Source organism: Penicilliopsis zonata (assembly GCF_001890105.1).
Source record: "Penicilliopsis zonata CBS 506.65 unplaced genomic scaffold ASPZOscaffold_11, whole genome shotgun sequence".
Lineage (NCBI taxonomy): Eukaryota > Fungi > Ascomycota > Eurotiomycetes > Eurotiales > Aspergillaceae > Penicilliopsis > Penicilliopsis zonata.
Window position 1 is genome coordinate 921,976 of NW_019208920.1, and position 15,558 is coordinate 937,533.

At 45.0% G+C, this 15,558-nt stretch overlaps 4 protein-coding genes across 4 annotated transcripts; 2 read left to right on the forward strand and 2 right to left on the reverse strand.

Annotated features, from left to right (window-relative positions):
* Positions 1-140: 140 nt before the first annotated feature.
* On the reverse strand, positions 141-3,490 carry ASPZODRAFT_69675 (hypothetical protein; the record flags this gene model as incomplete). Its single annotated transcript, XM_022729597.1, has 5 exons — positions 141-755; positions 812-1,450; positions 1,507-1,770; positions 1,822-3,306; positions 3,371-3,490. 5 exons carry the CDS (start codon positions 3,488-3,490, stop codon positions 141-143), a joined length of 3,123 nt encoding a protein of 1,040 aa, XP_022580049.1.
* Positions 3,491-4,570: 1,080 nt separating this feature from the next.
* ASPZODRAFT_134224 (hypothetical protein) lies at positions 4,571-9,425 on the forward strand. The gene is made up of 4 exons (XM_022723466.1): positions 4,571-4,784; positions 4,835-7,606; positions 7,656-8,982; positions 9,059-9,425. The coding sequence occupies exons 2-4, from the start codon at positions 4,897-4,899 to the stop codon at positions 9,120-9,122; spliced, it is 4,101 nt and encodes a 1,366-aa protein (XP_022580050.1). The 5' UTR covers positions 4,571-4,784; positions 4,835-4,896; the 3' UTR covers positions 9,123-9,425.
* A 50-nt stretch (positions 9,426-9,475) lies between these two features.
* ASPZODRAFT_134226 (hypothetical protein) lies at positions 9,476-10,974 on the reverse strand (the record flags this gene model as incomplete). The annotated part of the gene is made up of 1 exon (XM_022723467.1): positions 9,476-10,974. A coding segment is annotated over exon 1 (920 nt), but the record flags the coding sequence as incomplete, so codon positions are not given.
* Positions 10,975-11,868: 894 nt separating this feature from the next.
* Positions 11,869-15,274, forward strand: ASPZODRAFT_134227 (hypothetical protein). The gene is made up of 3 exons (XM_022723468.1): positions 11,869-12,297; positions 12,392-13,291; positions 13,366-15,274. The coding sequence occupies exons 1-3, from the start codon at positions 12,107-12,109 to the stop codon at positions 15,173-15,175; spliced, it is 2,901 nt and encodes a 966-aa protein (XP_022580052.1). The 5' UTR covers positions 11,869-12,106; the 3' UTR covers positions 15,176-15,274.
* Positions 15,275-15,558: the final 284 nt, after the last annotated feature.

Sequence of the window (15,558 nt, forward strand, 5' to 3'; positions counted from 1 at the left end):
ATAAACTAGGGGCAGATTCAACTTCTTGTATTCTATATCTTAGATGGTGATGGTACGTATTCAGAAAGATATGAACGAAAAAATAATGATATATACATTCAAATCATTCATCTATACATTGGTGAGAGACCTCGTTTGCGTTAACGCGCAGACCGCAGAAATCCAACAACACCACGGCAGTATCCCATCAGCTGCGCTAAGCGTTTGGCTTCCTGTTGTTGCTCATTACTCCAATCAGCAAGGGCATCAGCGATGGCCCTGGAGTGCAATCCTTTCTCTATAGAACACTTCCTGATAATGTCCGCATGCACTCTGAGAAAAACCGACATCCAGGCATTGACAAGCTCGAAATCTTTCCTCAGCTTGAGATGCCCTGTCAGGGCGACAACAAAATCCAACAGTTCATTGGATTCCGCCCCTATTTGTGGATCGAGTGACCGTATTTCCACATCAGCTTTAGCCGGAGGCAAGGATTTCAAGTGCTCAACAAATGGTTCATAATTCCCAGATGAATGGCCAGCATGAAGAAGAATAGTGAAACGCGATGTGTGCGCGTTTTGACCTTTGCCATTCTGCAATCGTTGCACTTGCGAGCGTTCGGCTCCGGTAGTCTGGACCGAATGTGCAGGATCAGCATCTAATTTCAGGGCCTGGTTGTCCGATCCTGAAACAGGAGTATTCGAGGTAATGAGCGACGGGAGAAAGAAAGGCGCCTTTTCCGGTGCCTTCGGGGCCTCTTTGGGCTTATTACGTTCCTGATAGACCGTCAATAATGGTAGAGACAGGGAAGACATGCCTAGGAGAAACACACCTTGATAACGTCCAAATTTAGAAGAGTCTGCCACCTGCTTCTAGGAACAACACTCAATGTAACGAGGTCGCGAGCCAGCTGTTCCGGAGAGAGCACTGGTCCATCTTTGTCATCCTCATTTTGTTCCTCCCCGAATGCAGCTTCTATTATCCCCGTGCCGATCTCGCCAGAAACTGTAGGGGCCTCAATCTCCGATAAATCTTCATTCTCCACACTCCTGGTTGAAACAGGCATAAACAAGCTCCTGTTGTTCCAAATATTGACACCAATACTATCTGCGTGAGCGGTTGCTAGGAACTCCCCTGTTGCCGACATTGCGAGTGCGGTGCAGGTGCTGGATACTCGGAAAGCATCAACAAGATGCCCGGTCGGTAAATCCCATACTCGGATTATGGAGTCCATTGACGCAGCAATGATCCATCGCCCGTCGTTGGAAAAGGTAAAGTCGTTAACTTGACCGACACAGCCCCAAAGCTCGCGTACAAGTTTTCTTGTCTCAATGTCGACCACACGGATAGATAGATCATCACAGCTGAAAGCTACCAGTTCACTTGTAGAACTGAACCGAAGCCCAGTGATTGCAGTTGTTGAACTCCAGTCTAATTCATCCAGAAGGTTTCCAGACAAAAAGTCCCAGAACTAGATCGAGAGAAAATCAGATTCAAACGTAGAGCTTATAGAGTTGAAACCCTTACCTTGACTTTCCCATCAAGTCCACAACTAATAACAGTACGATTCAGTCCATCAATCATGAGGCCAGTCACCGCTTTAGTATGTCTTGCTTTACCCAATTTGAGTGAGTCTGCACGGAGTTTATCAGTAGTTGGGATCCTGCTTCCTGACGGCGAACGAGGTGGAAATTGCCGTCGGTGCGCGCCTGATTGTAGATTGAACATATCAACATAACCCCCAGCAGATCCGATAACCGCAAATGTTCCACAAGGAGAAATTGCCACACTCTATAAAGCTGATAAGTAGATGCCATAGCTGTACTCAAAATGTTTACTTACTTTGACCTCTGTACTATCGCCTGTTTCAAATACCCAGCGACCTGCTTTCTTTTTGCCCCAAAACCAAGTCCGAGCGTACTTGTCTCCCCGATGGCTGGTGATGACACTTTCCCAGCCAGTCGTTGTGGATGCATCTGTGTTGGTCAATTTTGAATTCGACCAGATCGGGCCTGTCGTTGTCACAGCCATTCCACCATCACGATTAAGAGAACAAGCAATGCACGTGACTTCCGATACATTCTTGCTTTCCAATCGAGTGGTTGCTGAAGGATCTGACTTCTTGGCTTTATGTTCAATTTGACCTTGGGATAATTCGGCATTTTGGCTATCCTTTCGGAGACTGAATCCCCAAAGACTGCAGTCTTTACTTGCACTCAAGAGCCATTTTCCTCCAAATTCAGAACCTTCTGAAGGGGCAGAGGGGAAAGTGATGGCCGTGACCAAAGCGGAATGGCCCCTCCTAGCGTGAAGGGGTTTGGGAATCGGCGAGAATAAAGTCTCATCAAAGATCCAAGTTCGAAGTGAATTATCGATTCCCGACGATACGAGAATAGGTTGCCCATCGAGAAATTCAATATTGTTGATAATAGAACCAGACTGACCACCAGAAACTAAATGAGCGCCACGGAGGACACCAGTGACCCGGCCGCCACGATTAAGGTCCCACAATGTAATGTCACCACTGTCGAGAGAAGTTGTAGCCATAACACCAGCTTCTTTTCCATCATGGCCAGCTCCTCGATCATCGCCTCGGAAAGCGATTGAAGTAATGGGTGAGTTGCCAGAGGGTGCCCCACGCAAGGAGAGTATGGGTTGATCGACCTCGACATTGTAGATCGATAGTGCACCACTTTTATGGGCGATGGCAAGAAACGATAGGACAGGAGCAGGCTCGAGGGCAGTAACAGCACCAGCATCGGGCGGTGGGAGGATAGAGTGCAGTAACTTGCCAGTTCTGACATTCCAAATGTCGACGCCTCCATCAGATCTCCCAATAAAAATTTTGTTTAGATAGGTTGGCATATTGCACATTTTGCCAGTGTAGTGGTAATCATCGGCGAACTCTCCAGCTTGTACAGGTCTAAGTGTAGTGTAATGTTCGTAGGAGTCAGACTTCCAGACTTCAATCCGACTCTTAGTACATCCAACCACCCATGAACCGAAAACAAGCAACTGGTCAATCGGCTCGTTCAGCTCCAGGGAAGCAGCAAGAGCTGCTACTTTCTTCCCTCTTTTGAATACCCATACTCCACCTGGAGCATCTCCTCGTTGAGATCCCCAAGCCGCGAAAACTTTGTCTTGCCAGGCGAAAGTGGCAGTTATAACATCAGGAGTCTGAGGGCGACTCAGAAACACCAAATGAAGGCCACGACGAACGTCATATGTCTGCAAAACTCGCCCTACCGACGTCGTGAGTTGAAAGGTGGACTTTCCCAGACGAGTTGAAGTAAATGGAACAGCTGTGGAAGACACTAGGCCCAATGTCTAGAGGGGCATATCAGCCTGAAGTGCTTGAGTAATATAATTAATTGTTCGGACAAAGGCTGACCCTGAAAGGAGAGAATATTTTTGAGCCAGGAAGACGGGAACTCTGTGAAGCTTCATCCTCTGTTCTTTTCTGCCGTTTCGCAAGAGGTTGACCTAGATCCTCACTAGTAAGAGCAGGCATCTTGTCAAGTTTGCTGCACAATAGAGGTGATGATGTTCAGATCCTAGTAGTGTGATGGTGAGTGATCTATTCAAGAAAAATAGATAGAAGATGGGGGCTACTAACTTAGAAATATAACAATACCCTATTAATAGTATTTAGATACCTTTAATAGCAGAGTTATTAGAATAAAACAAATGACATATCTGATTGGTATGCTCTTGATCTTCAACACCCTAGGCAAATTTTTGAAGCTGTAATAAAAAAAAAAGTCCAAAATTATTGTCGGCAGAAAACGCGGGTTACTGTTTATTACACTACCGCCTGAAGAAAGAGTACCAAAATCAAAGTGCGATCTTTACACCCCTAGCTTCATCTAGAAGGCGGTATAGAATAGCTAGTACCTCTCCATTATTCTTATAAACCAGTTGTCTGGAGGGAAAGTACCGAAGCCGACACTGTCTGTAGTTGGTTTCAAAGTATGCCCGATGTGATTCTTTAGTAGATATCTTAAGAGCTGAAAGAAAAGTGCCAATGCCCATCAACGACCCTTTTATTGAAATTATCTAGCAATAAATGCATTTCCTCGTACTTCCTTCTTTTATGTCCAGGTAAATAACTAGTTAATTAGCTCCCAGGTACCTTATAAGTAAAAATGGAAATCTGGTGGGAAATATCAAGATTAAGTTCCCATTATTGAACTGTCTAGTAACTAATCCATAGTAGTAAGTTAACTAGGTAAGTAGTACCTAGGTATCAGGGCTGACTACCTACTAGGTACTACCTACTACCTAGGTAGATAGTTAACTACCACCTAGTTAACTACTAAGTTAACTACCTAGTTAGTACCTAGGTAGTTGATTGGTTAGTCAGTCAGTTACTACCTAGGTACCTTAGGTAGGTAGGTGTAGGTACCTAAGACTACTCTTCCTACTTAACTGACTCATAGTATCAATTATCTGTCTATCTTTATAAATTGAATCTTTTATTGAAAATAAGATATAATGTACTGAGCTAGTTTGTTTTCCCTTATTAAATTCCAGTATTATTGAAGGCCCCGTTTTACCTGGGTGTGAGTAATTGACAGCTTTCGTTGTGGCTTCTCAAGATAACGGATTGAGGTGGCAATGACAAAATGTGGATCAAACCTTCCTGCACAGTCGGTTCTTTTTAAGTATTTCTTGCAGGAAGCAAATGATGATATACCCAGATCATAATTAAATACCACCCGCTTAGCCTCAAGTATTGCATTGATAATAGATCAACGAGATTCTTACACAGCAAGCCTACAATACTACTATGATCATTGAACTATGTGAGTTATCCTCTGAAAACTAGAACACTAGTTCTAAGCTCATAATCTAGTTTTTGCCAGACTCTGCCTGTTCCCCTAAAGATTAAACAAGCAACTTGGTTAAAGACCCAAAATGAATAGAGACCGGATTGCTCCCAATGACCTGGGGCAGACGGCTGCAATGTTAGATCATAATGGTCAAGCTGCTCCAAAACCGAGAACCGAATCTTCAACTCAGCCAGATGAATCTGGAGATAGCCCTTCGCCGAGCGTTTCCACGACATCAGTGGGCAATTCATATCAACCATCTCCCAGTTCTATTGCTAGGGTGAATACTACTCTTAGTCCTGATAGGGATCTGAATCGCCTCTCTTTCTCATCTATCTATTCCCTTGGACCTCCTATTGCAACGCATCATGGCAACAACGGCGGCGGCTCGCCTGGCGATGTCAGCTCTCAAAAAGGCCTTTCAGAATACAATACAAAAAATTCTACTTCGGCTTATAGCCTCATTGATAGCGAAGCGAATGCCTCTCCTAATTCTGTCTCGGAGTCTACTAGCGGCGCTCCGCCGGGAAATGGACTACTCGCGAATTTGAGCCAGAATCATCCTGTTCGGTATGAGCCAATACTAGACACCCGTAGCACAGGACGTGCTTCTCAGTCCGTGCATTCTTCTGGAAGGATTACAAGGAGACTAAGCGGAAGCACAGCTGCTAGCTCAATTAGCGAATTGGAGCCTTCGGCATCAATATCAGGAAAGATTGGTGTATGTGCTTTGGATGTGAAAGCTCGCAGCAAACCAAGCCAAAACATTCTGACCCGCCTTCAATCAAAAGGCGATTTCGAAGTAATCGTATTTGGTGACAAGGTCATTCTTGATGAGGCTGTTGAAAATTGGCCTGTCTGTGACTTTCTTATCGCCTTCTTCTCTGATGGGTTTCCCTTGGACAAAGCGATTGCATACATGAAATTAAGAAAGCCCTTTTGCGTCAATGACTTGCCAATGCAGAAGGTCTTATGGGATCGACGGCTTTGTCTAAAAATCCTTGACCATATGGGCGTTCCAACACCAAAAAGACTTGAAGTCAATCGTGACGGCGGGCCGACATTGGAATCCCCTGAGCTTGCTCAACATGTATATCGTCTGACTGGGGTCAAACTCGACGGTCCTGATGATGGAACAGGAGGCGGTGCACCAAAATCTGGAACTGTCACCTTGTCAGAGGATGGAGAGGCTCTGCTCGTCGATGGAAAGGTCTTCAAAAAGCCGTTTGTTGAGAAACCTGTGAACGGCGAGGACCACAATATCCATATTTATTTCCCGAACGACAATCAGTATGGGGGTGGCGGCAGAAGGCTCTTTCGGAAAGTTGGCAATAAAAGCTCTGAATATGATCCTGAGCTTGTGGTTCCTCGTTCTGTGACAGAACCGGGCACCAGCTATCTCTATGAGCAATTCCTGAGGGTTGACAATGCTGAAGATGTGAAAGCTTACACAGTTGGCCCGGACTTCTGCCATGCAGAAACCCGCAAGTCCCCCGTTGTCGACGGGCTAGTCCGGCGGAACACCCATGGCAAAGAGCTAAGATACATAACCCAGCTTAGCAAAGAAGAAGCAGCAATGGCTACGAAGATTTCTAACGGCTTTGGCCAACGAATCTGTGGCTTTGATATGCTTCGAGTTGGGGATAGAAGCTACGTCATTGACGTGAATGGTTGGAGTTTTGTCAAAGACAACAACGATTATTATGACAAGTGTGCCAACATTCTACGGGATATGTTCTTGAATGAGAAACGTAGGCGAGATGGCTCCGAGCCCTCCGAGCCCCCATCTCCAGATCCCGGGCACTCGAGAAAGAGTACTGCTGGATCTCATAGACATGCCCTGAAAACCTTACTCAAATCACCAAGCACCTCAAGGCTACACAACAGTCAGAACATCCACAAAACTTATGATATGGGAAGTCTCGATGCTGGGAATGCTACCGAATCCTCGCCTGCTTCGTCGGGCTTTGAAAACGCGGAGCATCTCAGTAGTGCCGGAAGTTTGCACTCTGCAGAAAGCGGCCGAACCTCCCGTGCCTATAGCCTGGCAAATACAAAGCCTCCAGCCGTGCTAGCAGAAGTCCCTATCGAAGGTCCCCCACCGGCAATACCACCGCCTGCTTCCAAGCATTCATGGAAGCTTAAAGGTATGGTTGCAGTGATTCGCCATGCAGATCGCACACCAAAGCAAAAGTTCAAGTTTACGTTCCACAGCCAACCGTTCGTGGATCTGCTCAAGGGACACCAAGAAGAGGTTGTAATTAAAGGAGAGGCCGCTCTAACCAGTGTTTCTGAGGCAGTTCAGGTGGCAATGGACCAGGGGCTCGAGGATTTGGATAAGCTAAAATTGCTTCGCACATCGTTGGAGAAAAAAGGAAGCTGGCCAGGTACCAAAGTTCAAATCAAGCCCATGTTTCGCAAACGAAAGCCACAGGAAATGGAGGGGCGTGCACCCCTGCCTCCTAACACACCTCCTACTGAACCACATCTCGAAGAACCTGTCTCACCAATTGCTGGGGAAACAATGTCAGATGGTGAGCGTCTGAGCAGATCACAAACACGAAGTGACTCGGTATCGGGCGCTACTTTCTCCAGGTTTTCAGCTGTTGAGAATGATCTTGTATTGGATAAACTGCAGCTTGTGATTAAATGGGGCGGAGAACCTACTCATGCTGCACGCTATCAATCTCAGGATCTTGGCTTGAACATGCGAGATGACTTAAAACTTATGAATAGAGAAGCACTGAACAACGTACGAATTTTTACGAGCTCGGAAAGAAGGGTGAGCACTAGCGGTAAGTGCTGTTCTGGGACCTTGGTAATCCAATACTAACTGACATAAAGCACAAATATGGGCTTGTTCGTTTCTCGACCAAAAGGATATGCCAGAAGATTTTATCCAAGTGCGCAAAGATCTTCTCGACGACTCAAATGCAGCTAAGGATGTGATGGACAAGGTGAAGAAGAAGCTGAAATTGCTCTTACGAGAAGGTTCCGCACCTTCCCAGTTCGCATGGCCAAAGGATAATGTTCCTGAGCCTTCAGTTGTGCTTGCGACCGTCGTGGAGCTGATGAAATTTCACCGACGTGTAATGAGGTTTAATTTCCAAAAACTTGACTGCCCTACTGGTAGTCTTAACTCACCAGATCGGATGTCAGATCAGCCCAGCTCTCAAAGTCACTCGGCGTCTTCAAACCAAAAACCTCCCACGGCTCCTATCCAAGGTCGATGGTGTGCTGGTGAGGATCCAAGCCTATTCAAAGAACGCTGGGAGAAGCTCTTTGCCGAGTTCTGTGATACAGAAAAGGTCGATCCTAGTAAGCTGTCTGAGCTTTACGACAGTATGAAATTCGATGCCCTACATAATCGTCAGTTTTTGGAATGGGTTTTTCTTCCTCCAGATGACTTTGACATGTCCAACTCAAAAGATCAAGTTGCGAATGACACTATTGGAGATAGCAAGAGCACTGAAACTAGCAGCCATGAGAGAACAGACGACAGAACAGATAATAATCAAACTTTTGCTCATCGACTTGGACTGAAAAAACGCATCTATGCGCTTCAGTCAATACCTCACCTTAGAGCCTTTGACGAGTCCTACGACCATTATTTCAAACTCTATCCTGGCTCTACCCCAACGAAGCCCAAGTTGGATGAACGGCTCTCCAAGCTGAGAGAGTTATACAAGTTAGCAAAGGTCCTCTTTGACTACGTGACACCTCAAGAATACGGTATCACAGACAGTGAAAAACTTGAGATCGGACTCTTGACATCTCTTCCGCTCCTCCGAGAAATTGTGATGGACCTTGAAGAGGTTCAGGCCTCTTCGGATGCAAAGTCTTTTTTTTACTTTACAAAAGAGTCTCATATTTACACGCTTCTCAACTGCATTCTCGAGGGCGGTATACAAACCAAGATTGCAAGAAGCGCCATTCCAGAGCTGGACTACTTGTCACAGATTTGTTTTGAGCTTTATGAAGCAAAGGACAGCGAATCTTCAACAAACTCCTATTCGATCCGCATATCCATCAGTCCTGGCTGCCATGCTTTTGATCCACTCGATGTGCAGTTAGACTCCAGGCATGCGATCGGCTGTGCTCCTAGAAGGAGTCTCACGGCTCACCATGATTGGAAGGAAGTTCTTGAAACTCTCAAGGCCAAATTTGATACGTATGTTAGATACTTTCTTTTTGCCCTTGGCACCGCATTTTTCACCATGCCATATACTAATAACTTTTCTTCATAGTGTAAAACTTCCAAAATCCTTCATTGCAGTGAACTTGAGTGACAAACATATCCCAAAACATTGAGCAACCTACGCTATTACCTCTCCAGTGGATGTCAAATCAGTATGCAATAGGTTCAATAGAAGAAGGCAGACGGCATCACAACCTTTCAAAATATGCACTTTTATGTATTCCCTAGTTCTAATTGGGGTCTATGGTATTGAAAGATCACTACATCCTGCTAGTTTCTGGGACTGAGTGGTGTCTGCTAGAATACCTTTCCTTTATCATTGTGTTTCTAGTATTTTATTGTAGAGGATTCTGCTGGAGGTATCATACAACCACCTAGGATCTAGCTCATTAGAACTACCTGTGCCTTTTCAGGTTACATTTAATACATTGTAGTCTAACACGTTGTAGACTGAGAATAGATCAATGTAGCTCGAGGCAGTGTCTTGAAAATGGAGAAATATAGCAGAACGTAAGGTCTGGCGTGCAAAGCATAATCAAGGACAAGACAATAAGAGGCTCTCTGAAGCATACCTATGTTCTATATATCTACGGCTAAAGGGTACCTTGAAGAGTTAGAAGCTGAAGGAAACGCCGCGACTCCTTGCGCACTTCCATCCAGCCACCATTTTCAACTGCCACGATTTTCCCGTCAATACAAACCCGTCTCCATCGTTCATCTTCCTCCAAGAAATCCACTCTAAAACCTTCAATCACCTTATAAGTCACGGCCTTCTCATATACATGTTTACCGCCCTGGTAGGCTAGTCCCATCAGCTGCATTGCTGCATCAGACGCCATTGGACTAAAATGTACCAGGCGCAAAGATCCATCCAACGGTGATGAGGCTGGTGAAATCATAAAGTCTTTCTCGAGCTTTGGGACAAGCGTGGCGAGCACATACATGTGCTCATTTTGGTCCATTGACTGCGTTTTTTTGCTGCCATTTTCATCATCAATGACCGAAATCGTGATTTTACCTTGGTAGGTATGTGTTGAAGTTCCATCTGATGGGTACAGAAGCTCTTTCGCTGCCATTTTGAACCTATCTGCACCAAACCTGCGGTATTCAACTGTGTCACTGTCTGCCACCAATGCAGCATGGACACCCCAGCTCGCAACAACGGCACCGTAGACTTTAGGATTGATCTGATATTCCCCAATGTTTGAATTTTTTGAGATAGGAGCCCTGTTCTGGCCTTCTTCTATCACAAATCGTGAGCCCGGCGTGAACGACGCTTCCAAAACAGGCAGGAATCTTTTAGATCCTCGCAAAAGCGCTCTTAGAGCGGACGATGGGCTATCCAATAATCCCATAGAGCTCGCCATGGCATTTCCGGTTCCAGTTGGGATTAATGCAATTGTGGGAGGAGCCAGTAATACTTTGTCCGGAGCATGGTAGAACATGTCCACAATATCCATCAAGCCCCCGTCACCAGAGAGAAGGATGATTGTTTGAGGCACTCCAAGTCGAGCATCTTCGAGTAGTTTGGAGTGGGTTAACTCTGTGATAGTTCTGTCTGACTGGGTTTGGACCACTTCATAGTTTTCCAAGCCCAGAGCTGAAAGATAAGGCCTCAAGATCTGTTGGAAAAAGGAATTCGCAAAGCCAGTCCCGGATACAACAGATATTATGACATATATAAGTCCCTTCCGATCACCTTGGGAGATTAAGAGATGGTCAGGCAATACTTCACAGTAATGCTGAGATAGCAGAGAAGCAGGTAATGACGAGGTCCAAATGCTTCCAAAGCATGGTTCGCTAGATCGAGTCTCCGATCTCCCTTGTTTATAATTAGAACCCTTGTGGACGAAAAGTATTTTGTACATATCCTGGCCACGGGTTGAGCCAGGCAAAATACATATTATGTCATCCTGGGCAACTATATACTCCTCATGAGTATATGGGTTCCAGCATCTGAGTCCATCCCCATGTGGACTTGTGGTAAAACTATCGTAATAATCAGTATTGGGCTGGATAAGAGGGTCTGCCATTGCAAGCTTATGGTTATAGGATTCATAAGTCTAGGTAGCTCTCGGTGGTGGAATAGTGGTGGCATAAAAAGGTATGGGGAATAAATTAAGCGCACATGCAAGTAATACTAATCGCCCCTTCCTATCAAGTCATCCAAGTCCGCGCATTACGCGGCCTAACACTTGATGATTATTAGCCCTATCTCTTGAAGCGCATGTCTGAGGATATAGCCAATAATTAATCTTGAAGATTATAGACAATTTCCAAGGATTTTTGCCTTGGTGCTGGATAGTACTGGGGGTTTGGCGTCTGGGCCCTTTCGATAACTACCTTACTAACCTTTGGTTAGTTATGTAAAATTATGCCCCTCTTTCTGCTATTTTTAGTTTGTACCATCAATTTTCCATGAATTCTATCATTGGTCTCCACCTTCTTCGTTCCTCCAACCCCTTATTTCCTAATTAGTTAAATATATATTAGTTAGTTAAACCCTAGCTACCTGCTGGGAAGTAAGTAGAGAGCATTATGTCTCATGTAGCTGTCAGCAGCTTAATATAATAAATTACTTTATAGGCAGCCCTTTAAGCCCTCATCATAAAACACTATGAGTGATAAGGGTTTATAAATTAAGTATATTATTATATTAATTTATGATATAAATTTATTTAAAAAGAAATCCTTATAGAATATTATTAAAAATATATATATTAGTAGCATTCCATTAAATCATGTTGTAAAGAATGGGTTCACTGTAAGTTACCTACTACCTATTTATGAATTGACATCATATTACTTAGTAGAATCTGGAGTGGGGCCGCGGCTCAGAGAGCCTGCGCTTATGTCTATCTAAAGTACAGAGTACCGGGCTACCGGTTACATACTACCTAACCTAAGTTACCTACCTATCTATCTGCTCCGTAGGTCCCTTACCGAGCTACCGCAGGTTATAGAACGGATGTGAACAGATCTCGCCCCATTCTCTTGAAAACTTATTGAGGCCTGGGAAACCCAACTGTTTTCCCTGTCATACTGGGACTCCTTTCGATATACATCTGATAAATGGCAGCTATATGTATTATATCCGATGCTAGTACATCCACGTACGTACACCAACTCTCAAAGACCGGATAGAGGCCTACATAGCCTGGAAGGTGATAACCGCCTCCAATACCACTCATTTAGTGGTTGGCGGACGGACTTTTCGGATGAGAAACGTGCTGCCGAAATGCTACTAGTACATCAAGCCGGAAGTGTTCGTGTTGGTGAGGTCGTCAGGTTAGTTGTTTTGCTACGCTGTTTTCAACAAGCTCTTGAGAGCGTGTCCTCTTGGTTCATTAATTAAATCAAGTAACATGCTGATTTATAACAGGTACACGCTAACATATACCCCATCATTGGATCCCATTCTTCCTCCTCCAGCCAAATTATTTGTGAAGATCAAAAACACTTCTGCCAGTCCTCTGCGCGCTGCTTATCTCCATGGTCCCTACACGCTCTATGTGGCTTGCTATCCGTTGAACTTTGACCCGAATATTAAATATGATGGGCTTGAAACCGAAGGGGCCCCGCAATTTGAATCATATCTTAAAGCGGGAGGCACCTGGGATGCGAATATGCCCGTACCTGACCGTCTCCGTCAGGTGCCGCTGCAGCCTTCACCATTCAGTCCAACAAAGTGTGAGGGCCGCCAAAGCATGACATGGATAATTGAAATCGTGTCCCAGGTAGTATTCTCTGCAACAGCAGCTGTCAATTTCGAACTTCTGGTGGGACGGAATAAGAAGTCTCTGGATTGCAGTGGCATTGCAGGTTTGCCAATCAGCGGGTTGGCGCCCCCGGCCCATCTTCATGAGCACTTCTCTACCTTGAAGAAAGGAACTGGAGCTGTGGCTACTAAAGGGGTTTACTCGGCTTCCGTTCATCTGAAAGTTGATGACACCTCCAGTCTCTGGAATACGCCTCCTCTTCCAAATCACGAAGAGGATTGTTCTATGCAAGACGAATGCCCCAATCTTGAGACTTCGACAACATCACTGGCCAGGGGTCCTGAAAACAGTGAAAATCAACCAAGGAAGTCTAATAATCACAGATCTCAAGAGAGAACAAAGAAAAAGAAAATTCACCTCGTCATTCTAACACACGGGTTGCACAGTAATCTTAGCGCAGATATGCTATATTTAAAGGAAAGTATTGATAAGGCTACTCAGCAAGCTCGGTCCAAGAGTAAACATGATACGGGAAAGTCACTGCACAGTCAGTTTATAAATGAGTAAGTGATGGCTCAAAATTATCTTTCTTCTTGCTATGAATGTCCATGTCTCGCCATTAACACTAAATTACCAGAATAGGTAACCCGGATACAAATGACTTCACACAAGGATCCAATCTGAACGATGACGAGCAAGTTATTGTCAGGGGCTTCCCCGGCAATGCGGTTCGCACTGAACGAGGAATACAGTACCTTGGTAAACGCTTAGCAAAGTATATTTTGCTGATGACTTACCCGGACCAGCCATATCATCCTCTGTCAGGCTCCAAGAATGGTCCAACAGTCAGGTCTTTCAAATTTAAGGGAAAAGGATCGAAATTTTCCCATAACTCGTATCTTGAAACACAATTCCGGAACCAAAATGAACCGGACCACACAGATGCAGCTTATACGTTTACAAGTATCAGTTTCATTGGCCATTCCCTTGGAGGCCTTGTACAAACTTATGCCATTGCATACATTCAAAAATATTCCCCCGATTTCTTTGATAAAATCAAACCTATCAATTTTATTGCTTTGGCAACACCGTTTCTCGGTCTCAGCAACGAAAATCCGATGTACGTTCGATTCGCCTTGGACCTAGGCTTGGTTGGGCGTACTGGACAGGACCTCGGCCTTAGTTGGACTGCACCTAAAGTCCGCAGTGGATGGGGAGCTGTGATCGGTGGCAGGGGAGCGGAAGGTCCCCCAAAACAAGCCCAGTCAAGTGCTGAGGGGAAACCGCTGCTCAGGATTCTCCCAAGCGGCCCTGCACATGAGGCCCTTTTAAAATTTCAGTGTCGAACCGTCTACTGCAACGTTGTGAATGACGGGATTGTGCCGTTGCGAACTTCCTGTTTACTGTTCCTCGACTGGCGAGGTTTGGACAGGGTTGAAAAGGCAAGGAGAGACAATGGTCTAGTTGGTACGATGGCTGAATGGGGCTGGGCAGAGTTGACTGGAGCGAAATCAAAGTCGCCTCGATCTGCTCAATCTCCGGGTCCGCCGTTCTGTGATCTGAGTATCAATGATGAAGGTCTCAGGGAGAATGAGGTAGCCCTAGCCGATGAACCTCCCGCACCAAAGGATTTGACTGCTGGTGATCCCCTCATCGACCCCACGTTATCACCGTCCCCTACTCAATTCCTTGCATCTAGTCCGACAGAGCACCACGATTCAACGGTGACGCTCAAGCCAACGGGGTCCACATTGGAGGGCCCGAGTTTGAGGGTCCTAAGCAATGTATTTTCTATCTTTCAACTCAAAGGATTCAAGCATGCTACTAGTCACAAAAGTACCAAGATATACAAAAGAAGCCAAACACTCCCCACATCTGGCACGTCCACAGAAACAACGTTTCTCAATGATAATCAATTCCCATCGGGAGATGACATTGCCCACGCCATCGAAGATGGGCTTTATGCGCCCCCAAAGACTACCTTTTTCGAATCAGCGGGAGATCTTCTCATGCCACCCTTAGCACCTATTGGGTTCATTGTTGACCCCTCCTCGCGCCCCGTAACCATTTTTCATGATCGTGTTTATCATCCGGAGGACATACCACCCCCTCACCCAATGAAGCGACATACCCTGGGCTCTATCTTGGCACAGGATAAACGCATGAGATCGTCCTTCAGCTCTGCAGCGGACTCTACTGGAGTGTCTGAACAATATTCGAAAGGATCTGAAAGCGGTCTGAAGGTTGAAGAAAAGATAGCAAGAGCATATCATCAAGATTTATCATGGCGTAAAGTGCTAGTCCGACTTGAGCCTGATGCACACAATAATATTATTGTGCGACGGATGTTCACCAACGCTTATGGATGGCCAGTTATTAGACATCTGGTTGATATGCATTTTGCTAATAGATCAGATGACACAGAGTATTATAGACGGGGAAGGTAAATAGCATATGAGTAGTTAGAGATGTTTTAATACTTTAATGTAGTATTATATTACTGGATAGTTAATGTATAAAGATTGGTTACTACAAAACGAGATAAAAGACATCACTCATTATGGGATGATAAAGACCAGATGGAGGTCAGTGGACTAGGTTAAGTTAGTCTATAATTGGTTAGCTTAGAGATATACTTATCTGTATTATTATTAAAGGTGATATAACTTGAATTATAATTAAATTAGAGATGATCAGTGACTATTAAAATAATATGTTGGAGGTGTCTGCCTAGTTAGGCTTAGCGCCATCCTGCTTGCCTTTTCTCTCTCGCCTGCGCGCATCCTAGATACTAGATAGCTTCACCACACACCACCATCACATACACACT

Coding starts and splice junctions, on each gene's coding strand:
- ASPZODRAFT_134224 (XM_022723466.1), top strand. CDS start 4,897: ATGAATAGAGACCGGATTGCTCCCAATGACCTGGGGCAGACGGCTGCA. Junction 7,607..7,655: donor AAGAAGGGTGAGCACTAGCG/GTAAGTGCTGTT, acceptor ACTGACATAAAG/CACAAATATGGGCTTGTTCG. Junction 8,983..9,058: donor CTCAAGGCCAAATTTGATAC/GTATGTTAGATA, acceptor TTTTCTTCATAG/TGTAAAACTTCCAAAATCCT.
- ASPZODRAFT_134227 (XM_022723468.1), top strand. CDS start 12,107: ATGCTAGTACATCCACGTACGTACACCAACTCTCAAAGACCGGATAGA. Junction 12,298..12,391: donor CGTGTTGGTGAGGTCGTCAG/GTTAGTTGTTTT, acceptor GATTTATAACAG/GTACACGCTAACATATACCC. Junction 13,292..13,365: donor CACAGTCAGTTTATAAATGA/GTAAGTGATGGC, acceptor CTAAATTACCAG/AATAGGTAACCCGGATACAA.